This window comes from Oncorhynchus masou, chromosome 11 (genome assembly GCF_036934945.1).
Source record: "Oncorhynchus masou masou isolate Uvic2021 chromosome 11, UVic_Omas_1.1, whole genome shotgun sequence".
NCBI classification, from domain to species: domain Eukaryota; kingdom Metazoa; phylum Chordata; class Actinopteri; order Salmoniformes; family Salmonidae; genus Oncorhynchus; species Oncorhynchus masou.
The window spans coordinates 59490005-59514036 of NC_088222.1; the positions used below are offsets into that span (position 1 = coordinate 59490005).

The 24032-nt window shown below is 41.7% G+C and overlaps 1 protein-coding gene across 2 annotated transcripts in view; it reads left to right on the forward strand.

Moving 5' to 3' along the window:
* The window catches only part of LOC135548896 (RNA-binding protein Nova-1-like), a 68984-nt gene extending 50903 nt beyond the window's left edge, over nucleotides 1-18081 (forward strand). For both annotated transcript variants that reach the window (XM_064978965.1, XM_064978966.1), the window contains exons 3-4: nucleotides 3898-4064; nucleotides 8956-18081. In XM_064978965.1, the coding sequence (XP_064835037.1) occupies nucleotides 3898-4064; nucleotides 8956-9975 (1187 nt within the window). In that variant the 3' untranslated portion in view covers nucleotides 9976-18081. The remainder of the gene's footprint in view (nucleotides 1-3897; nucleotides 4065-8955) is intronic.
* The last annotated feature ends 5951 nt before the right edge of the window (nucleotides 18082-24032 follow it).

The window sequence follows — 24032 nt, forward strand, 5'->3', positions numbered from 1 at the left end:
ATCTAGCCTGGGCTAAAGCAAGGAAATCATGTTCTGATGCTGATTGGCTTCTTTTCAGGCAGCTACGAAACAAGTGTTCTTTTCTTCTCAGGAAGACCAAGTCTGAATATTTTATGTCTGTTACCACTGATAACCTGAATGACCCTAGAAAGTTTTGGAAGGCTATTAAGTCTATGTGTATTGAAGGACTGAAATGCTGAATTGTTTCAATGAGCACTTTGTATCATCTGGTAGGCTGTTTGATTCAGTATCCTCTGTCTCTGTACAACCCTGTGTGGATGAACCAGTGAGAGCTGGTCAAACTTTTAGCTTTTTGCCATTCTCAGTGCAGGAGGTACATAACGCCCTGAAATCCTTAGACCAGAGAAAGCCTGCAGGTCCTGATCTTTTGGATCCCTGCTTTTTAAATCTGGCAGCTGATTTCATAGCTGAACCACTTGCATATCTGTTCAATCTAACTTTGGGATGTAATGAAATTCCAAAGATCTGGAAATCAGCATTTGTCCTACCACTTTTAAAAGGGGGAGATCCAACACTTTTAAATAATTATAGGCCAATCTAAAAGCTGTCACCCCTGGCGAAAATATTTGAAACCTTTTTATATACTAACTCTATTTTATCAATGTACCAATCGGGCTTCAGGAAGAAGCATAAGAAAATTACAGCAGCCATTAAGGTTTTAAATGATATCACTGAAGTCCTTGACTTCTCTAAGGCTTTTGATACAGTTGATCATGCTATACTGAGTCAGAGATTGTCGAGCCTAGGTCTTTCAGAGCATTCAGTTGCATTGTTTGCTGACTATCTCTGATAGAACTCAGTGCACTAAATTTGATGGACTCATGTCTGTTAAATTGTCTGTCTGTAATGGTGTGTCCCAGGGCTTTGTACTTGGTCCCCTCTTATTCACTATTTATATAAATAATTTAGACAAATGTGCAAAATGCGCAACTTCACTTTTATGCTGATGATACTGTTATTTATAGTTGTCACTCGTCTCTCACAAAAGCTTTCCAGAACTTGCAAACTGCTTTTTATACTGTTCAACATACCTTGTGTCAATTGAAGCTTATCCTCAATATTGACAAAACTAAACTGTGGTATTATCTAAAGCAAGAAATAGACCTCTGAACCTTTCACCTATTACTACCTGTCAGGGCAATGAGATTGAGACTGTAACCTCATATAAATATCTTAGAATTTGAATTGATGATGGCCTCTCTTTTAAATTGCATACTCAACAACTAACAAAAAAAGGCATTTTTATATTGTTCAGAAATGTTGCGGGTACTCTCTTTGTTCGCAGGACTTTATCCTGCTAACTGTTCCAAATGTCCGAACTGAATTTGGTAAAATGGCTTTTATGTACTCTGCGCCATCGTCTTGGAGCGCCTTACAAAATAGTTTTCAACTGGAAGAACCGATTAGTGTTTTTAAATCATTGATGAAGGATTTTGAGGCAGATTCCCTGACCTGTCAATGTTTTTAATTTGCTGATTTTTATCCTCTTGTGAATTCTCTGTTTTTTTACTAGATTACTTGTAGTTTTTCATGTTGTCTCTCTGTAATTGTGTAATAACTTGGTGCTGCCTATCTTGACCAGGAAGCTGTTGAAAAAGAGATTTCAAATCTCAATGAGCCCTTCCTGGTTAAATAAAGCTTAAATAAAAATGTTAAATATATAGGTCCTGGATGGCAGGAAGCTTAATCCCCAGTGATGGGACATATGCACTACCCTATATTGTACTTTATGTTCAGATGCTGAGCAGTTGCCATACCAGGCGGTGATGCAACCGGTCAGGATGCTCTCGATAGTGGAGCTGTAGAACTTTTTAAGGATCTGGGGACCCATGCCAAATCTTTTCAGTCTCCTGAGGGGGGAAAAGGTGTTGTGAAGAGGGCACAACTGTCTTGGTGTGTTTGGACCGTGATAGTTCGTTGGTATTATGAACACCAAGGAGCTTGAAACTCTCAACCCGCTACATTACTGCCTTGCTTGCTCACATTGAGGGAGAAGTTGTTGTCCTGGCACCACACTGCCAGGACGGTGACCTCCTCCCTATAGGCTATATCATTGTTGTCGGACTGTGTGCCGTCAGAAAACTTTATGATGGTGTTGGATTCATGCTTGGCCACGCAGTCATGGGTGAACAGGGAGTACAAGAGGGGACTAAGCACGCACCCCTGAGGGGGGTGTTGAGGATCAGCGTGTCAGATGTGTTGTTGCCTACTCTTACCACCTGGGGGCGGCCTGTCAGGAAGTCCAGGATCCAGTTGCAGAGGGAGTTGTTAAGTCCCAGGGTCCTTAGCTGAGTGATGAGCTTTGATGGTGTTAATGTGAGCCATGACCAGCCTCTCAAAGCACTTCATGGCTACCAACGTGATTGCTACAGGGCGGTAATCGGCAGGTTAACATCGCTTTCCTGGGCACAGGGACTATGGTGGTCTGTTTGAAACATGTGGGTGTATTACAGACTCGGTCAGGGAGAGGTTGAAAATGTTTGAAGACACTTGCCAGTTGGTCCGCACATGCTTTGAGTACACATCCTGGTAATCCGTCTGGCCCTGCGGCTTTGTGAATGTTGGCCTGTTTAAAGGTCTTGCTCACATTGGCTACGGAAGAGCGTGATTGCACAGTCATCCAGAACAGCTGGTGCTCTCATGCATGCTTCAGTTTTGCTTGCCTCGAAGCGAGCATAAAAGGCATTTAGTTCGTCTGGTAGGAGCACGCCACAGGGCAGCTCGTGGCTGGGTTTCCCTTTGTAGTCCGTAATAGTTTTCAAGACCTGCCACATCCGACGAGCGTCAGAGCCGGTGTAGTAGGATTCAATCTTAGTCGTGTATTGATGCGTTGCCTGTTTGATGGTTCATCTGAAGGCGTAGCGGGATTTATTGTAAGCGTCTGGATCCAGCTCCTTGAAAGCGACAGCGCTAGCCTTTAGCTCGGTGCGGATGTTGCCTGTAATCCATGGCTTCTGGTTGGGATATGTATGAGTCAGTGGTACTTCCTGCTTTAGTTTTAGCTTGTAAGCAGGAATCAGGAGGATATAATTATGGTCATATTTGCCAAATGGAGGGCTTTTTATGCGTCTGTGGAGTGTGTGTGTGGAGTAAGGTGGTCTCCCCTCTGGTTCCACATGTGACATGCTGGTAGAAATGAGGTAAAACGTATTTATGTTTGCCTTGAATGTGAATCTGTGTGAAGGAAGGAGAGAAATAAAGCAAGGCAGACGAGGGGAGTAAAAGAGGGAGAGAAAGAGAAGGAGTCAAAGGAAGAGAAGCAGGCTGTAGAAAGGACATGCTGTTACATCACCTGTTTCCACAGCGCAGCTCCTTAACCATGGCAACGGAATTCCGGTAGGCCCGACAACGGGGGTGTAGAAAGAAACTTGCAAGAGGGAAGGGTGTGTGGAGACTATTGACGGGGCAGTGGGGAAAGGAAAGGCCTTGCATTCCAGGGCCCTGGAAGAGTTACATAATTTAGGAGGAATCGTACTCTTTTAGCTGCTCTATTTTTGAGCACCTACTTGGGGGGTGGAATATTATGGGATAGGTTAGCAATTAGCACTACTGCATAAAGAAACTGTGATATCAAACCTTGAGCATCCATTTCTTTCTGCAAATAGTCACTGCATAAGTAGCTATTAAGTTATAAATGAGGTTGCTTTGCAACACTAAGTACTAGTTTTAGTAAAACAGGTACTTGATAAAAACATGTTTTATCCAAGAAATCCTGTTCCTTAAATTCAACAAGGAAGTCTCTTGCAAGTGATATACTTCAGCGATAGCAGACACTGACCCCAAGGCACAAGAATCTATGTTCTCATAAGACTGCGATCCCAAAGCAAGTAGTATTGATACACCGAGATGTATATGTTTTCTGTTCTCTCCACACAGGAACCACAGAGCGTGTATGTCTGATACAGGGTACAGTCGAGGCGCTGAATAGCGTCCACAGCTTCATCGCGGAGAAAGTCCGTGAGATGCCTCAGAGCGCCCAGAAAACAGAGCCAGTCAGCATACTGCAACCACAGACCACTGTCAACCCCGACCGCGTCAAACAGGTGAGGCCCGGTCCACTCAGTCAGCCAGCCCTGATCAACCATCATACTTGACAGATCAAAGCTCCTTCCCTGATGATCTGTCTGATTGTCTACAATATTGACATGTCATAAGCAGGGTTTCCAGGTCTAACCCAGTGATCACTCAAAACCCGTACAGAAGGCCTGAAAAGTAGCTGACATTTTTTCTGCAACGAGAGGAGTTGACACATTTATGCAATAAACCCTTTTTCCATAACGTTATCGGGCCAATTAAGAAGAAATGGCGACTTAACTTGTAATGACATTAGAAGCTGCATCTGGTTTTCATCAAAATAATAAATGCGAGCTATGACGTGATGTAATAAAGGGATTTGAATATATTACAATAATGTCTGGACACAGCCATTAGCCGTGTATTGGCCATATACCACAAACCCCCGAGGTGCCTTATTGCGATTATAAACTGGTTATCAATGTAATTAGAGCAGTAAAAATAAATATTTTGACATATCCGTGGTATACGGTCTGATTTACCACGGCTGTCAGCCAATCAGCATTCAGGGCTCTAACCACCCAGTCTATAATTGTAAATAAATCCCTTTTGCGCATGTGCATAACTATAAATATATCAGACAGGAGAGTTTGAGTGATGAAAGTTGGACAGAGGATTTCAAAGTCTCTGTGCAAAAAACACTTTAAAAAACTGGCAATTATGTTGTTATTATGTTAGATGTTAAGACTACAAACCGTTATAAATGGCCCATTTGTGAGATTGTCTTGTCATTTCAATAGGCATAGGCTACAGACTAAAATCTGGGTTTATGATTGCAATTCAACTTTGCCTTGGTTTTATTTGTCACGTGCGCCGAATACAACAGGTGTAGATCTTAGTGAGATGCTTACTTACAGGCTCCAAACAATAGTGCAATAAAGGTATTAGGTGAACAACAGGTAAGTAAAGAAATAAAACAACAGTAAAAAAGACAGTGAAAAACAGTAGCGAGGCTATATACAGTAGTGAGGCTATATACAGTAGTGAGGCTATATACAGTAGAGAGGCTGTATACAGACACCGGTTAGTCAGGCTGATTGAGGTAGTATGTACATGTAGATATGGTTAAAGTGACTATGCATATATGAAGAACAGAGTAACAGTAGCGTAAAGAGGGGTTGGTGGGTGACGGGACACAATGCAGATGTCCCGGTTATCTAATGTGCGGGAGCACTGGTTGGTCGGGCCAATTGAGGTAGTATGTACATGAATGTATGGTTAAAGCGACTGTCCATATATGATAAACAGAGAGTAGCAGCAGCGTAAAAGAGGGGGGTTGGCGGGGGGGGACAATGCAAATAGTCCAGGTAGTCATTTGATTACCTGTTAAGGAGTCTTTTGCCTTGGGGGTAAAAACTGTTGAAGACTTTTTGTCCTAGACTTGGCACTCCGGCACCGCTTGTCATGTGGTAGTAGAGAGAACAGGTGACTAGGGTGGCAATTTGACCCTTTTTAGGGCCTTCCTCTGATAGCGCCTGGTGTAGAGGTCCTGGATGGCAGGCAGCTTAGCCCCAGTGAAGTACTGAGCCTTATGCACTACTCTCTGTTGTGCCTTGCGGTGGGAGGCCGAGCGATTGCCGTACCAGGCAGTGATGCAACCAGTCAGGATTTTCTCGATGTTGCAGCTGTAGAACCTTTTGAGGATCTCAGGACCCATGCCAAATCTTTTTAGTTTCCTGAGGGTGAATCGGCTTTCTCGTGCCCTCTTCACGACTGTCTTGGTGTGTTTGGACCATACTAGTTTGTTGGTGATGTGGACACCAAGGAACTTGAAGCTTTCAACCTGCTCCTCTACAGCCCCGTCGATGAGAATAGGTGCGTACTCGGTCCTCCTTTTCATCTTCTTAGTCTTGGTTACGTTGAGGGATAGGTTGTTATTCTGGCACCACCCGACCAGGTCTCTGACCTCCTCCCTATAGGCTGACTCGTCGTTGTCGGTGATCAGGCACTGTTGTGTCTTCAGCAAACTTAATTATGGTGTTGGAGTCGTGCCTGGCCATGCAGTCGTGGGTGAACAGGGGTACATGAGGGGACTGAGCACGCACACCAGGGGGGCTCCAAGGTTGATGAAAAGCGTGGCAGATGTGTTGCTACCTACCCTCACCACCTTGGGGCAGCCCGTCAGGAAGTCCAGGATCCAGTTGCAGATGGAGGTGTTTAGTCCCAGGATCCTTAGCTTGGTGATGAGCTTTGAGGGTACTATGGTGTTGAACTCTGAGCTGTAGCCAATGAACAGAATTCTCACATAGGTGTTCCACATCCGACGAGTGTCGGAGCCGTCGGATTTGATCATATGAAACAGTTCATATTTGCTAGATTGAGTAATTTGGTGCAATAGGGATTGCATCATCTGTGGATCTGTTTGGGCGGTATGCAAATTGGAGTGGATCTAGGGTTTCTGGGATAATGGTGTTGATGTGAGCCATGACCAGCCTTTCAAACACTTCATGGATACGGATGTGAGTAAGTCATTTAGGCAGGTTGCCTTTCTGTTCTTGGGCACAGGGACCATGGTGGTCTGCTTGAAACATGTTGCTATTACAGGCTCAATCAGGGTCATGTTGAAAATGTGAAGACACCTGCCAGTTGGTCAATGCCCGGAGTACACGTCCTGGTAATTTGTCTGGCCCCGCAGCCTTGTGTCTAAAGTTCTTACTCACGTTGGCTACGGAGAGCGTGATCACACAGTCGTCTGGAACAGCTGATGCTCTCATGCATGCCTCAGTGTTGCTTGCCTCGAAGCGAGCATAGAAGTGATTTTGCTCATCTGGTAGGCTCATGTCAATGGGAAGCTCGCAGCTGTGCTTCCCTTTGGAATCTTTAATAGGACGAGCGTCCGAGCTGGTGTAGTATGATTCAATCTTAGCCCTGTATTGACGCTTTGCCTGTTTGATGGTTCGTCGCAGGGCATAGCAGGATTTCTTGTAAGCTTCTGGGTTAGAGTCCAACACCTTGAAAGTAGCCCTTTAGCTCAGTGCAAATTTTACGTGTAATCCATGGCTTATGGTTGGGCTATGCACGTACAGTAACTGTGGGGACGACATCCTCGATGCACTTATTGATAAAGCCAGTGACTGATGTGATGTACTCAAGTCCATCGGAAGAATCCCAGAACATGTTCCAGTCTGTGATAGCAAAACAGTCCTGTAGTTTAGCATCTGCTTCATCTGACCACTTTTTTATAGACCAAGTCACTGGTGCTTCCTGCTTTAATTTTTGCTTGTAAGCAGGAATCAGGAGGATCTTAGCTATATGCAGGTAGCCTATAGGCCTACATCTAATTTCAGATAGCCTACAGTAGCCTAGCCAAGATGTAAGCAGAATGATTTAGCGGCTTGCTTCGTTCAAATTGACAGACTCATTTATATAAGAAGTGCTTGTGTTGCCCAATAGCCTGCTGGAATAGGCTACTGAGGATGGAGTCATACTTTCAATCACTGAACCTAATGTTAAGAATATGGATATGACCTGAATATGCTTGTCAACAACAGACAGTGTTTTTTTCTCTTTAGCCTAATATGACTACTGTTACTGTCAATCAAATGCATTCTAACTACTAATAATCAATAGAGCTTTGATAACTTCCAATTTAATGAATTAATAACTGCATAATAACACAAGGCTACAACAACAATAAACTGAAGATATGTATTACATTGGTTTGCCAGCTCCAGGTAGGCTACACAAGTGGCACTAATTGATTTGTAATGACTCCAGTGATATCGACATTTTAACATATTTATTGTATCAAATGGTAGACTACAGTAGCCTACAATGGCAGATACATTAATAGGCTACTCGATGGCCAACAGATATCATTCTCCACATTTAAATGTCATTGAGGACTTCCCCATTAAAGAAGCCCACGAGGAGGATCCATAACTTCCATTTCAGATTTCCATTCGCTCAGCCTTCGAGACCCAAGAACTGAACATGCATAAAACACTTCGTTTGATATGGTTTTCCATAAGCAAAGTTGACATTTAGAATGGACTTTAAACCACCTCCAAGCTAATTTTGTATCTAATTTTCCAGTGCTATGACACCGTTATTTCTTGATGCGCATCAGATCTAGCATATTAAAGTTTTATGGAAAAAAGGTTGAAAATAAATAGTTGTCTCCATAATGACAATCTAAATAACCTACAAAAAAGTTGTCATGACATGCGCGTCTGCTGCTGTATCCTCTCACTCATGTAAACACAGCCAATAGTGGACAGCTGCCTGCTGCTGCGCTCGCTCAACAAACACCCCTCCGGCCCTCCCCACCACTCACTCACTCACTCAGCAACAGCCTGCCTCACTGCCTCATAGTCATTAGGTCATAGTGAAATACATTTTTGTTTATAAAGAGAAATGCAATGGCGGTCGCAGTGCAACTTAGAAGTAGCCCAAAAACCCGCAGCCACCAAAACATTTTTACCCACAACATCGTTTTCAAAGTAGCCCAATTTGGATGGAAAACCTTGGACATGGCAAACCAGGTCATAAGGACACATGGTCAGCACATGGCAAGAACACAGTCACACTTGCCGCACACTTTGTCTGACAGGGGCGAGCCTTCTTACCGGTTACCTGCCCCACAACCCGAGTCCTGACAGGGACAGGGATATGTGAAGGCAATGGGTTATTTTTAACGGCCAACCGCCCGCTAGGTGCTCCACACTGCCACAGAGCTGGACGACAGCTGTAGCCTTAACCCCTGGGATTAACACATTGCTGAGTAAAGCAGGGGGGCTGGGATAGTAGAATGACTCTGTGAGAGATATATTTATCTACCTCTCTTTCCTACTTAACAATCACTCACTCTCTCTCTTGCTTCCTCCCCTCCTCCCTCTGGCTCCCAACATTCCTCTGCAGGCTAAATTGATTGTGCCCAACAGCACGGCTGGGCTGATCATCGGTAAGGGCGGGGCCACGGTCAAGGCAGTGATGGAGCAGTCGGGTGCCTGGGTGCAGCTGTCCCAGAAGCCTGAAGGCATCAACCTGCAGGAGCGTGTGGTCACCATCAGCGGGGAACCCGAGCAGAACTGCAAAGCCGTGGAGATCATCGTGCAGAAGATCCAGGAGGACCCTCAGAGCAGCAGCTGCCTCAACATCAGCTACTCCAACATCTCAGGCCCCGTGGCCAACTCCAACCCCACCGGTTCCCCCTACGCCAACTCAGCCGAGGTCCTCCCCAACGCAGCCGCGGCTGCCGCCACTGCCTCCAGCCTTCTGGGCCAGGCCGGCCTGGCAGGAATGGGCGGCTTCCCGGGCACCATGTCCAGCTTCTCTGGCAATGACCTGCTGGCCATCACCTCGGCCCTCAACACTCTGGCCAGCTATGGCTACAACACCAACACCCTGGGTCTGGGCCTCAACCCCGCTGCCGCCTCTGGGGTCCTGGCCGCCGTGGCTGCTAGCGCTAACCCAGCCGCTGCTGCCGCTGCTAACCTCCTGGCCTCCTATGCCAGCGACGCCTCCGGCGGCTCCGGCCACCCCGCTATCGGCCTGGGCGGCTTCTCCCTGGGCTCGCTGGCTGCCGCCACAGGGGCCTCCAACGGTTACCTGAACGCCTCATCCCCACTGATGGCCTCTTCCCTGCTGGCCACAGAGAAGCTGGGAGACGGGGCCAAGGACGTGGTGGAGATTGCCGTGCCCGAGAATCTGGTGGGCGCCATCCTGGGGAAAGGTGGTAAAACGCTGGTGGAGTACCAGGAGCTGACAGGCGCCCGCATCCAGATCTCCAAAAAGGGAGAGTTCATCCCCGGCACGCGAAACCGTAAAGTTACCATAACAGGGTCGCCCGCGGCAACACAAGCCGCCCAGTATCTGATCAGCCAGCGGATCACGTATGAGCAGGGTGTGCGTGCCACCAACCCACAGAAGGTGGGCTAAATGGGAGAACATGGGAAAATAAAGGAAGGATGGAGACAGAGAAAATAAAAGGGAATCGAGGGTCACGGCGAGGGGAAGAAAATGTCCAAATATCCGTTCAATATTTCAGTATTAAAAAGAGAAGATCACAAAGGAGGAAGAGGTGGGGATAAAACCAAGATAAGTTTGTGTGATATGTGATTGTGTTTTTAGGACCGAGGTCCTGATGTTTTTAAAAAGTTGTGAGGAGTCCTTTTGATGATGGCGATTAGAGTAAAGCTGAACTGGTCCACTGCCAAGCTGCAGATCCAGGGGTGAGCACATGAGTTCACCCCCATTCAGAAACCTCATAGCTGGGTTTGTTTTGGGTTTCGTTCTCTTCCGTTTCACTCTTCTATCATTGTGTGGGTTTTTCAGCTTCAGTTGCAGACCTCCGCTCCAGGTGAGTTGAGAGTCAGTTGAGGTTCCAGACAAGCTAAAAGAGCAGAGATGGATGTTTGCTCATGCCTTTTTCCTTTGATGTTAACCTTGCTCCATGTGAACAAAGCAAAAAAGTCCTTGTCTACATGAGAGAGGTTAAATGATGCTCACCAGAGGTCGTCCAAAACCATTAAGCATCCATTTTATTCTAAATTCTTAACGGATATCACATTGTTAATGACATGCCACTGTATGATTCATATCAAAATTTAGATTTTAACACTTTGGTTGTTATAATTTTTATTTTCATCAATTATTTATTGAAATATGGTCTCATTCAAACACGTATAGATTATTTTAACCTGTGAATTCGGGTTGATATGAATGTAAAGACAGTATTATTGTTATTTTGTTACTAACGAGGATCACATTTTGAGTTGCAGTGACGGATATGTATAGTTTTAACCCAGAACTGCACAGTAACTATATATGAGTGTAGATCAGGGGTCAAATGTTCAATGTGAGAGGATAGATGAGACACACAGGAATGTACACACACACATACACAGGAACACACATAGACAATCATTCATACATGTAGACCGCCACCCACATACACACCACTTTTGGTGCTACGAAAACATAACTACAGATAGGCTTATATCTCCAGTATTACCTAAATTGAAAATCCCTTTTAACCGTTGTCCACTCATCTGTAGTGTACGGGATTTAGTTCTGCCTTTATGTGAGTAAAGTAAGACTGGATTTCATGCTACGATTGCCAGTCTTAATATTTTACCCCAGTAAATCAGTCCTTTAGTTGCCATGGCAAACTGTTTCTTGTACCATCATGGGCAGTTTAGATCCAAATAACGTAGTTACTGGTTTAAAACCAATCATTTTATACTATTGTCATAAATTGGCCGTATACTTTGAGTTTGCCAGCCGATATTGCTCCTTGCGACATACTCCGACAGTAAGTAGAAATATGATTAAACCCCAATGGGAAGGAGCATTGTATCTGAAAGGGAAGACGCACTATACACAGCTTGAGGTATGTTACATTATCTTTTCAATTGAAGAAACATCTAACCAGAAGAGTCCCCCAAGGGAACGAAGCACTACAAAGCAGTTTTGTTAAGAAAAGCAGTTTGAACCTTATCTGTGAACAAGAAGACGATTGCTTTAGATTTAGGGTGGCTGGTAGTCAAGAGAGACACGAATGAGAAAGAAATGGAGTCACCATGAAACACATTTGGACTGAAACCATTTGGAGTCTGTTGTGAACCATTCTTCCCAATCAGAGTAAATACCAATATGGAGTCAAACAGTTTATGCAGTTGGTCAGTCGAACTTGTTATCTTGCCTAAAGCAGACATTGACACTAGCTTATATTGACAGTAGTGCATAATGCATTGCTGAAACATTTTGCTGACATTCTGTAAGGATAATTGCAGGGGGGGGTAACTGTCTCCTAGAACATTCTCAAACAAACAAAGTTTACCCTTGCTTGCTTCTGCGCTGCTATACATTGGTTTTCATCCGAGTACACTGGGTCTATTTTGACTGCACTGTGAGACACAACGAAGACACAACGCAGTGTGCCTGTCCCTTCTTGAGCCAAGTGTTCAAATTTTGATGTACATATCCAAGAAATAGGCCTACAGCTGACACACACGCATTGCATGTTCTAGAGCAAAACCAGCCGAGCAGTGAGATAAGGAACATCTCCACAAGAACATCCCATAATGTCTTGGAGATGTTTTGGTTTACCAATAATATTGCACAGCAGAGAGCTGCTACACATTCATATTAATGGAAGTCTCTTCTACTGATGAGTCCAGAGTCATCAGTCAACCATATTGTCTTTTATTAACCCAAATGACTCCTAATACATTTATTTTCCTGCACAGCAGTCCCTGAATCTTATTCTGACCCTCTTTTCCATTTCCCACATTATCCTTATGTAACCAGAGCTCTGTGATTGGCTTTCAGTAATACAGGACTGGAACGGATAACGGCAGAGAATCAAAGAAAAAGCAACACTCCCTTTTTATGAGTGAAATGACAACGCCCCACCTACTCCATAGTCATTCTAAGGAATGTTTGCTCGAGAAAGCAGTTACCTTTACCTCATCTTACTATCAACTATGTGTTGGAGCACTCCGCATGGCATGGCACTAGCCACGAGCCCCATTACCCTGACTCACTGAATACACGTTTCCCTTTCATTGTATTTCTGAAGGTATGTGCTGTGACTTATAACAGTACTCAATGGTGAAATGGCACTCCAGTTAAAATATCTGTAACTCCCACCCGTGGGGTTCAGAAACCTTCATATTTTAGCCCCTAACCTCACAAAATGTTTACGTGATTTAAAATACAAGCACAAATCAAGGTGAATTTAGTAATATAAGCAATGCAACTAGACTTGGTTTAGAGGACTACTCTAGAGCTGTCTGATCTATACATTGTCCTCTTTTTACGTTCATTACATTACTTACTTCGACATTTCTCCCACCCTTCATATGGTATTTTTAGTATATTTTAGAACGCTCCTATATCCAGATTCCCTTCTCTCTCTCCTCCACTCTGCTCGACCTCTCTCTCCTTTTTTCTGTCTACTCATAGGCGCTGATGTCTGGGGTTGCAGGGAGTGCCGAAGTGATCGATAGCAGTTATGCACTATAGGTCATAAGGGTATGCAAATATTTTCACAGCCCATAGAGTTCACCAGGCAAAAATGCACAGATAACAACTGCCTCCAAACTGTGACACCCCACAAGACCAACAAGCAACATTGGTTCAAACTATGGTATCAAATTCCCTACTAAAAGAGGAACAAGTAGGATTTAGACAGGCTTATATTGTAATATATGACCTTTTAGGGGAACAGGAGAGGTTATGTATTTTTTTCTACTGGAAAGCAAAATAAGTAAGCAAATCTTTGTTCAATGAGCAAATGTCTGTTGGTTGACCAAACACAACTTATCTTTCAGCCTTTTAACAGCAGTTTATTTTTAAAAAAAGTTCATGATAGAGCGCAAGAGAAAGATGGGAACTCGTTCGTGACCTCATGCTGAAACAGTGACATCCTTTATGCATATCCTCTTATCTGAAAAATGACTAGAAATTCATTTCTGTGGAATATGTCATGTCAACATGATGTATATGTATGTTATTGTAGCTATTCTAGTTTGTAGTCCAAATGCAGTCCAGCGTCTCGTCAATGCAATGTGAAACTCTATGTTATCTTTGTGTGGATGATGAAGAGTGCCAACTAAGCCTGAGTAAGATTAGCTTCGCTATTTGTTTGTGCATTACGATGACTCATCATATGGCGTCCATATTTCTGTCATTTAGTTTGACCGTAAGAAAAATGTAAAGAATATTGGAAGCAATATAGTAGCATGTTGTCCTGTTTTGTGTTTTGGTTATGTTTGTCGTATGAACATTTGAAATTACTAAGATTTTGAATTAATAGGTTTACATGTACTTTTTGTAAATTATGAAAATGCTGCTATTTGATAAGTAAAATATACAAAACATTTTAGTTGAAAAGATGTCTGGTCTGTTGATTAGAAACATGCTCTAAAAGACAGGGCATACAATTAGGTGTATAGAATACTATACAGTATTGGTAAGATAGTAACAGTAATAATAGACTCTATAGTACAACCTGTGCCAAACTAGACTTCTGCAGCTTTTGAAATTGTAGATGTGCAATCAAATGTTAGATATTAATAACTTGTTTAGAAGTGCTGATCAGGTGCCAATCAAACAATGTTTTTAAGTTAAAAGATAATCAAATACATTACTTAAGAAAACAAAGGATGGATAACTGTTTTGTGCATTGTTTTACCCCATAGCTACATAGAGTAAGAGCTAAAGATTGTGATTTTTATGGATCCATGTTGTTTTACACTCCATGCATCCCCTGTGTGTTCGTTTGACCTGTAGCTTAAGCACTGCTGTTTTTCACAAATGTCTCTATAGGCCAGCATGGACTTAGCATAACATGTTATAAGCATTCATAACATAGCCAGCCATTATCAGACAAAATGTGTTTCGTGGAGTTAGGTGTTATCTTTTTGCACGTCTTCTATTGCATGGTATCAAAGTGAAATATGGAGGGGGGAAAAAATGAATGCAAAAAAAATGGAGGTGTTCTCGCAACATTCAAAGACATAACGTTGCATGCAATCAGTTGTAGAGCACTTACGTTAAAACCGCCTCATATTTAAAAAATGGTTTATTGTCGTAAGTTGGGAGGGGTTCTATTATTGTCATGCTGGTCCAAATACAACATATTTCAGATCAAATTCTCATACAGTCCATCTCTTTATATTATTACAGATATGATTTTGTTTTCTTAAGGTACCATGAGGAGTATTACAAATGCGAAAAATGTTAGTCAGTGTTATTCTTGTGTTTTGCTTTCTATAATACCAGGCATGCATTTTTTAGGATCAGGTTAAACATCACAAAACCTGCGTAATATTTTTTACGATTTTTTATACTACAGCTTGAATTCCCAGATCTAATCTATGAATGTACTACCATTTGCTCATTATTTCTGTTGAATGTTTATCAGTCTTTAAATGTGAATTCAAGGCTGGAATGTCAACTACATGTAGCGTTAACATATTATGTCAAGAACCAATTTCAGCTATAGTCAGGTAGGCCTGACATGGCCACAGTCATAATCCAGATATGTTTCAACAACACTTCAGATTTGCTGTAAACATTATCCTGTATGTTTGGTGTTGCATAAATGCACTTTACTTTTTACAAATTACATCTCCTATTATTGGATGTGAAACAAAGCAAACAATATTCATTTTCTGCCGTTTTTGTCATTCTTTGCTGTTGCTCTGATGTTATTGTTTTAGTAAAAAAACAAACAAACAAACAAAAAAAGAAACTTTGTGAATAATGAGAGTGTTTTGTGTATCAGACCTCTCTGAAAAGGTGGCATGCGAGACCTCACAATATCGATTCTCCTTTTAGCAAAGATTTGTGTTAATCGCAATGAGCAAATCTCTCTTTGAAGATAGAATCCTTTGTTGCTACATACATTTTTTTAACTTAGAAATGAATAATATATACCCATTGATCCTTGAAGAATATAACTTATACATGCCTCATAAGCTTAGTTCAACTGTCGTATCACAGCAGAACCCCAAATATACGCGTGTTTTACTCCATCTACATTTGCTAACAATGTAGATGTAAACAAACGCTTTATGGCCTCAAAACATGGTTAAAACTAAAATGTTAATATCATGCATGGTCAGTCCTTGCATCCATTGCTCTGTCCATGAATTTGAGTTGTTACATTTCTCCAGGCCCATCCCTCAGCGTTGTCATTTTTTTCAATGAAGGATTCTAGATTTAAAAGAGGGAGAGGGAACTTAAGAGTGGAACTGTTCCACCTTGTCATGTTGCATTCTGCTGCCTTGAAATCTAGCGGTGGGAGTATTTTTATGAACAAATTGGCATTGAAAGCATGGTAAACCTCATACAATGTCTCTATGTTCTGTTATCAGAGTCCATGCTTGTTCCGTTACAGAATGCTATCCCAAGGTCTCGCTGATATAATATTAGATCAGAGACAAATACAGCACCGGGAAAATGTGATCGCTTCGGTCATACCGCTGTCAGTGTTGGTGTATTTGACGACAACAACATTTTAGAACCCTATGTAACCTAAAATGGCCTAACTAATTTACCACATGCATGATTTGAGTGTCTGTCTCATTCTTCTGTCATACACTGCTACTAACCCCCACCAATGTTCTAACCTCTCCACTACTGAGTGATTTGAGTGTCTGTCTCGTTCTTCTGTCATACACTGCTACTAACCCCCACCAATGTTCTAACCTCTCCACTACTGAGTGATTTGAGTGTCTGTCTCATTCTTCTGTCATACACTGCTACTAACCCCCACCAATGTTCTAACCTCTCCACTACTGAGTGATTTGAGTGTCTGTCTCGTTCTTCTGTCATACACTGCTACTAACCCCCACCAATGTTCTAACCTCTCCACTACTGAGTGATTTGAGTGTCTGTCTCGTTCTTCTGTCATACACTGCTACTAACCCCACCAATGTTCTAACCTCTCCACTACTGAGTGATTTGAGTGTCTGTCTCATTCTTCTGTCATACACTGCTACTAACCCCCACCAATGTTCTAACCTCTCCACTACTGAGTGATTTGAGTGTCTGTCTCATTCTTCTGTCATACACTGCTACTAACCCCCACCAATGTTCTAACCTCTCCACTACTGAGTGATTTGAGTGTCTGTCTCATTCTTCTGTCATACACTGCTACTAACCCCCACCAATGTTCTAACCTCTCCACTACTGAGTGATTTGAGTGTCTGTCTCATTCTTCTGTCATACACTGCTACTAACCCCCACCAATGTTCTAACCTCTCCACTACTGAGTGCCAAACTAAATCAACACCATTCCAAACATTTAAAAAAAAGAATCATCTGGATATTCACCTAACCCCCCCATGCTCCTCCTCGGGGGGGATTCCTTTGAACTACCAGACACAGGACAAAGGCGGTTCAGGCTGCTTTGCCCCCGCTTCTCCTCAACACTCTTCATCTTTTCAGCCTACATGACATTACGATTATGTGTGGTGTTGTCTGGCACCTTATCTTTGACCCACCCATGAACTTAGTTGACCTTATCCACCCTTTGTGTGTGTTTATTATTTTGACCCCAGGTTTACTGCCAAACTTTGCTGAGACTACAACTGTATGAACGCTCATTTTGTTTGTTTGTTTTCTTGTCATCCGGATAGTTCTGAAGGGTTGAAACTAAAATGTTGATTGAAAAAAGCATGACAATGCCTTGCACACCTCTTTGGCTCCATTGCAAATATTATTTTGGGTTAGGTTTTTAATTTTGTAAAACTTTTTGTTTTTCCATTTCAAGAAATGGACTGTCAGCATAAGTTAAATGTTAGTCAAAACTAAAAAGAGTTTTGTCAATCTGAATGACTAGTGTCTCTATATTAAGACAGAGAAGATACCATTTGAAAGTTTAGGCCTCACTTGTCCTTTGACTTAAGCATTTTCTTGGATGCCTTTACACACACACAGTCTCAATCTGAAAGATACTGTCTTTCCCTGAGCCATTTCAGTGAAGTACGGATGGGAGCTTTTTAATCGAGATATTTGCCAAAGGAAATCTCCATTAAGCCAAAAGCCAGCCAGCCTACACACTGAAGCTGTGGTAGCACTGGGATGGTTCACTTCCCATTTCTCCCAGAAAACACTTCATTGTTTGACATTTGACATGCCACTATTTTTATATGCTGCCAGTCTATTTACTGCTTTCTCAGTGAGACAGCTCAGAAGCAGGTCCTTTTATAACGATACACTGTTGATTAATGACAACAGCAACTATGAAAAGGGAATGAAAGGATTTTTAAAGTGTCATTTTTGTGAACTTTTTTTAATTATTATTATAAATTATCTGAACATCATTCATTAATAGATTTAAGGGTAAAGACTATATAATGTAACTGTAGTATTGTGTTTGTAAAAAAGATCTGTGAGTTGTGTTTTATGACTCGTGGACTACCAGTGAAGTCAGCATTTCAGTGTTAATATATTGAATTGTTTTTTAAAGATTATTTTTGCGACGGCAACAGCAACAAAGAGTCATTATAAATGTTCATCTTAGCATCACTTGTCTTCTGTTCCTTTATTCTCCTCCACCTCTACTCTCTGCCTCATTGGAGTGAAAGGTCTTGAGTTGATAAAACTGCATGCAATATGCTCACCGACATGTTTGTTTTCTAAATGGAGTGCTGAAGCTTCGCTTATGAAGTAGATCATGCAAAATTGACATATTTCTATTTAACCTTTTATTTAACTAGGCAAGTCAGTTAGGAAACAAATTCTTATTTACAATGACGGCCTACCCCAAGCAAACCCTAACCCGGACGACATTGGGCCAATTGCGCTCCGCCCTATGGGACTCCCAATCACGGCTGTTGTGAAATAGCCTGGAATCTAACCAGGGTCTGTAGTGACGACTCTGGCACTGTGATGCAGTGCCTTTAAACGCTGAGCCACTCTATATCTCCAAATCATAACTGTAGTTTTATTGTGCATGTTCCTAATCGTTGTTCAAGGTCTTGGTGAAAGCCAAAGTGAGCGTATAAGCTAATTAGTGTCTACCTGGCACAGACATCTATTCCACGTCTATTTCAATGAAATTATGTGGAAACAATGTTGATTCAACCATTGTGTGCCCAGTGGGTAGTTCTAGTACAGTGGTGTGTGGGCAGAATGTTGGAGCATTACAGATATAGCTGAGATCTTAATTTGATCACCCTGTTGCTGCAGGAAATTCCCTGCACAGCAGGAAATGCACACTTGTAGTGTATTCAAGGTTTGAAAAGACTTCTAAAGTTAGTCATTTCCACTTCAAAATGTCAGACTTGATTTGCCCTAACTAAACATCTCCATTAATTATAATCCACACAATAATTCACATTTTCTATTGATGCAGGATTCTTTTCCTGCTGTGAGAAACTGGTCAAATGTATATCCTACACCTGTATCTGTTTTGTGAACCTGTGAAGTTCTTCAAATAGGCCAGAACCTGTTGAAGTTACCTTGATCTACATTTAGAATGTATTCACACCCCTTTACTTTTTCCACATTTTGTTGTGTTACAGTTACATTTAGATGTTGTGTCACTGGCCTACACACAATACCCTATAATGTCAAAGTGGAATTATGTTTTAGAAATGTTACATAATTAATTAAAGAGGAAACTCTGAAATGTCTTGAGTCAATAAGTTTTAAATCCCTTTGTTGTGGCCTAAATAAGTTCAGGAGTAAACATTTGCTTAACAAGTCACATAAATTGCATGGACTAACTCTGTGTGCAATAATAGTGTTGAACATTATTATTGAATGACTTCCTGATCTTTGTACCCACACAATTACCTGTAAGGTCCATCAGTCGAGCAGTGAATTTCAAAAACAGATTCAACCATAAAGACAAGGGAGGTTTATCAATGCCTTGCAAAGAAGGGCACCTATTGGTAATTGGGTTAAAAAAAAGAAGCACACAGTGAATATCCCTTTGAGCATGGTGAAGTTAGTTTTATGGTGTATCAATACACCCAGTCATGACAAAGATACAGGTGTCATTCCTAACTCAGTTGCCAGAGAGGAAAGAAACTGCTCAGGGATTTCACCATGAGGCCAATGGTGACTTTAAAACAGTTACGGAGCTTAATGGCTGTGATAGGAGGAAACTGAGGATGGATCAACAACATTGTAGTTACTCCACAATAATAATCTAATTGACAGAGTGAAAAGAAGGAAGCCTGGACAGAATAAAAAATATTCCAAAACATGCATCCTGTTTGCAACAAAGCAATAAAGTAATACTGCAAAAAAAATTAGCCAAAGCAATTCACTTTTTGTTCTGAATAGAAAGTGATATTTTGGGGGCAAATCCAATACAACACATTACCGAGTACCACTCTCCATATTTCAAGCATAGTGGTGGCTGCATTATATTATAGGTATGCTTGTAATCATTAAGGACTGGGGAGTTTTTCAGGATAAAAAAAGAAACCTATTGGAGCTAAGCACAGACAAAATCCTACAGGAAAACCTGGTTCAGTCTGCTTCCCAATAGACACTGGGAGATTAATTCACATTTCAGCAGGACAATAATCTAATACACAAGGCCAAATCTACACTGGAGTTGCTTACCAAGAAGACAAATGTTCCTGAGTGGCCGAGTTATAGTTCTGACTTAAATCTACTTGAAATTCTATGGCATGACCTGAAAATGGTTGTCTAGCAATGATCAACAACCAATTTGACACAGTTTGAAGAATTTTGAAAACAATAATGGGCAAATCTTGCACAATCCAGGTGTGGAAAGCTTTTAGAGACTTACCCAGAAGGACTCTGTAATCACTGCCAAAGGTGATTGGGGATTATGGCTCAACATTTTCAAGTCTTGCCATAGATTTTCAACTCAAAAATCAAAATTGGCCACTCAGGAACGTTCACTGTCTTATTGGTAAGCAACTCCAGTGTAGATTTGGCCTTGTGTTGTAGGTTGTTGTTGTCCCATTCAAAGGTGAATTCCTCTCCCAGTTTCTGGTGTAAAGCAGACTGAAGCAGGTTTTCCTCTAGGATTTTTGCCATATGTTTTTATCCTGAAAAACTCCCTAGTATTTGTCGATGTCAAACTGCCTCCTTATTTTCAAGCATGGTGTTGAATGCATCATATCTGTGTTTACTCATTTAGGCCAAAAAGTGTATCCCTTTGCAGTATTACTTTAGTGCCTTGTTGCATACAAGATACAAGTTTTGGAATATTTTTATTATGTATATTGTATTCTTCTTTTCACTGTCATTTAGGTCATTATTGTGGAGTCACTACAAGGCTGTTGATCCATCCTCAGTTTTCAACCATCACGGACACTGAACTCTGTCACTGTTTTAAAATCACCAAAAACCCCCCAAGGAAGTTTAATTTCTTTCCTGCAGCTCAGTTCACAAGGACGACTGTATCTTTGATGTTAACAAAATCACCCCTATTATTTCACACAGAGTGAGCCCATATAACTTATTATGTAATTTGTTAAGCCACATTTTTATCCTGAACTTATTTAGGCTTGCCTAAACAAAGGGGTTGAATATATAGGCAATGATTATATTTGAGTTATTTCAATATATATTTTAAAGAATTTTCCTTCCGCTGACATTAGAGTATTTTGTGTAGATTGTTGACAGAAAATGACAACTAAATCCATTTTAATCCCACTTTACGACACAATGAAAGGTGAAGAAATCCACTGGGGCTTGAATACTTTTGCAAGGCACTTTAGGTGCGTTTTGAGGCCAGATTTGATAGAGCCTGGAGTCTGAGGTGCCTTGAACTAGATGGTGGGCAGTACATTCCAGAGGTGAGGATATGGGATGCTGCTCAACCATGTCTCCGCCACTGCGAAATATATGAATCTCAGGAAGTTATAATATATATGTTTCATATTTCTGTGGAATGAGAGAGGTTAAAACAGTGTAAGGGCTCTCAACACTGCAATACACCCACAGTAGCCCTACCATGTGAAGCTGCTTGGTTTCTCCTACCCTTTGAATGTTCTCATTTAGAGACCCAATGAGTGCAGACAGGTGGCTGAGCAACCTCATGAATGAAAGATATTGGCTGTTCCGGGACTTTGGATGACACACAGAAACGTTACAATCTCTGACGTTACATTATTAACAGATATGGGTTTCCCTGAGTAAATTAAGCATTTGTTTAGGGTGTTATTGGAAAGTAATTCAGTAACATGGGATGGTAGTGATAACAGAAAACACTGAAACAGACGCGCCAACAGATGGGTTCACCATGTGTGAAGACTAGCAAATAGCCGGCAAAACCAATACAGCAATATCTGGCTGAGCGTATACATTCAACAATAAATGTAATCTATTCTCATCTGTGCTTTGTGCATAATATCAAGGATAAGGTCTCACCAACTCCCCACCCTACACAATGGTAAAGGAAGACGGGGTTTTTTCTTCATAGAAAAGTCTTGGGCAGGCCGTTTAAGTGTTTTTTCGGGCCGCCTATGTCCAAACAGTAAAATATATATACAGTGGGGCAAAAAAGTATTTAGTCAGCCACCAATTGTGCAAGTTCTCCCACTTAAAAAGATGAGAGAGGCCTGTAATTTTCATCATAGGTACACTTCAACTATGACAGACACAATGAGAAAAAAAATGCAGAAAATCACATTGTAGAATTCTTAAAGAAGAAGTTACAGGTCTGTGAGAGCCAGAAATCTTGCTTGTTCGTAGGTGACCAAATAGTTATTTTCCACCATAATTTGCAAATAAATTCATTAAAAATCCTACAATGTGATTTTGTGTTTTTTTTTTCTCATTTTGTCTGTCATAGTTGAAGTGTACCTATGATGAAAATTACAGGCCTCTCATCTTTTTAAGTGGGAGAACTTGCACAATTGGTGGCTGACTAAATACTTTTTTGCTCCACTGTATATATATACAGTACCATTCAAAACTTCGGACACCTACTCATTCCAGGGTTTTTCTTTATGTTTACTATTTTCTACATTGTAGAATAATAGTGAAGACATCAAAACTATGAAATAACACATGGAATCATGTAATAACCAAAAACATGTTAAACAAATTAAAATATGTTGTATTTGAGAATGTTCAAAGTAGTCAACCTTTGCCTTGACGACAGCTTTGCACACTCTTGGAATTCTCTCAACCAGCTTCATGAGGTAGTCATCTGGAATGCATTTCAATGAACAGGTGTGCCTTCTAAATGCATTTGAACCAATCAGTTGTGTTGTGACAAAGTAGGGGTGGTATACAAAAGATAGCCCTATTTGGTAAAAGATCAAGTGCATATTATGGCAAGAACAGCTCAAATAAGCAAAGAAAAATGACTGTCCATCATTACATTAAGACATGAATCTGTAAAATTACATTAAGGTCAGTCAATCTGTAAAATTTCAAGAACTTTGAAAGTTTCTTCAAGTGCAGTCGCAAAAACCATCAAGCGCTGTGATGAAACTGGCTCTAATGAGGACCTCCACAGGAAAGGAAGACCCAGAGTTACCTCTGCTGCAGAGGATAGGTTCATTACAGTTAACTGCACCTCAGATTGCAGCCGAAATAACTGCTTCACAGAGTTCAACTAACAGACACATCTCAACATCAACTGTTCAGAGGACACTGCGTGAATCAGGCCTTCATGGACAAATTGCTGCAAAGAAACCACTACTAAAGGACCAATAAGAAGAAGAGACTTGCTTGGGCCAAGAAAAACGAGCAATGGACATTAGACCGGTGGAAATCTGTCCTTTGGTCTGATGAGTCCAAATGTGCGATTTTTGGATCCAACCGCCGTGTCTTTGTGAGATGCAGAGTAGGTGAACGGATGATCTCAGCAGGTGTGGTTCCCACCATAAAGCATGGAAGAGGAGGTGTGATGGGTGGGGATGCTTTGCTTGTGACGCTGTCAGTGATTTATTTAGAATTCAAGGCACACTTAACCAGCATGGCTTAGGAAGAGTTCAGAAATCAATATTTGGTGGAAGAACCCTGATTTTCAATCACAGCTTTCATGCGTCTTGGCATGCTCTCCACCAGTCATTCACATTGATGTTTGGTGACTTTATGCACGCCTGGTGTAAAAATTCAAGTATCTTGGCTTTATTTTATGGCTTGTGACCATCCATCTGCCTCTTGATCACATTCCAGAGGTTTTCAATGGGGTTTAGGTCACGAGATTGGGCCAAGCAATCGATGGCCGATCCTCCACCAAATTTCACAGTGAGTGCAAGACCTGGAGAGACCAACAAGCCACAGTGTCTCGCACCCACTGTGGAATTTGGTGGAGGATCGGTGATGATCTGGGGATGCTTCAGTAAGCCTGGAATCGGGCAGATTTGTCTTGTGAAGGACACACGAATCAAGCCATGAACAAGGTTGTCCTGGAAGAAAACTTGCTTCCTTCTGCTCTGACAATGTTCTCCAACTCTGAGGATTGTTTTTTCCAGCAGCGCAATGTTCCATGCCACACGGCCAGGTCAATCAAGGTATGTATGGAGGACCAC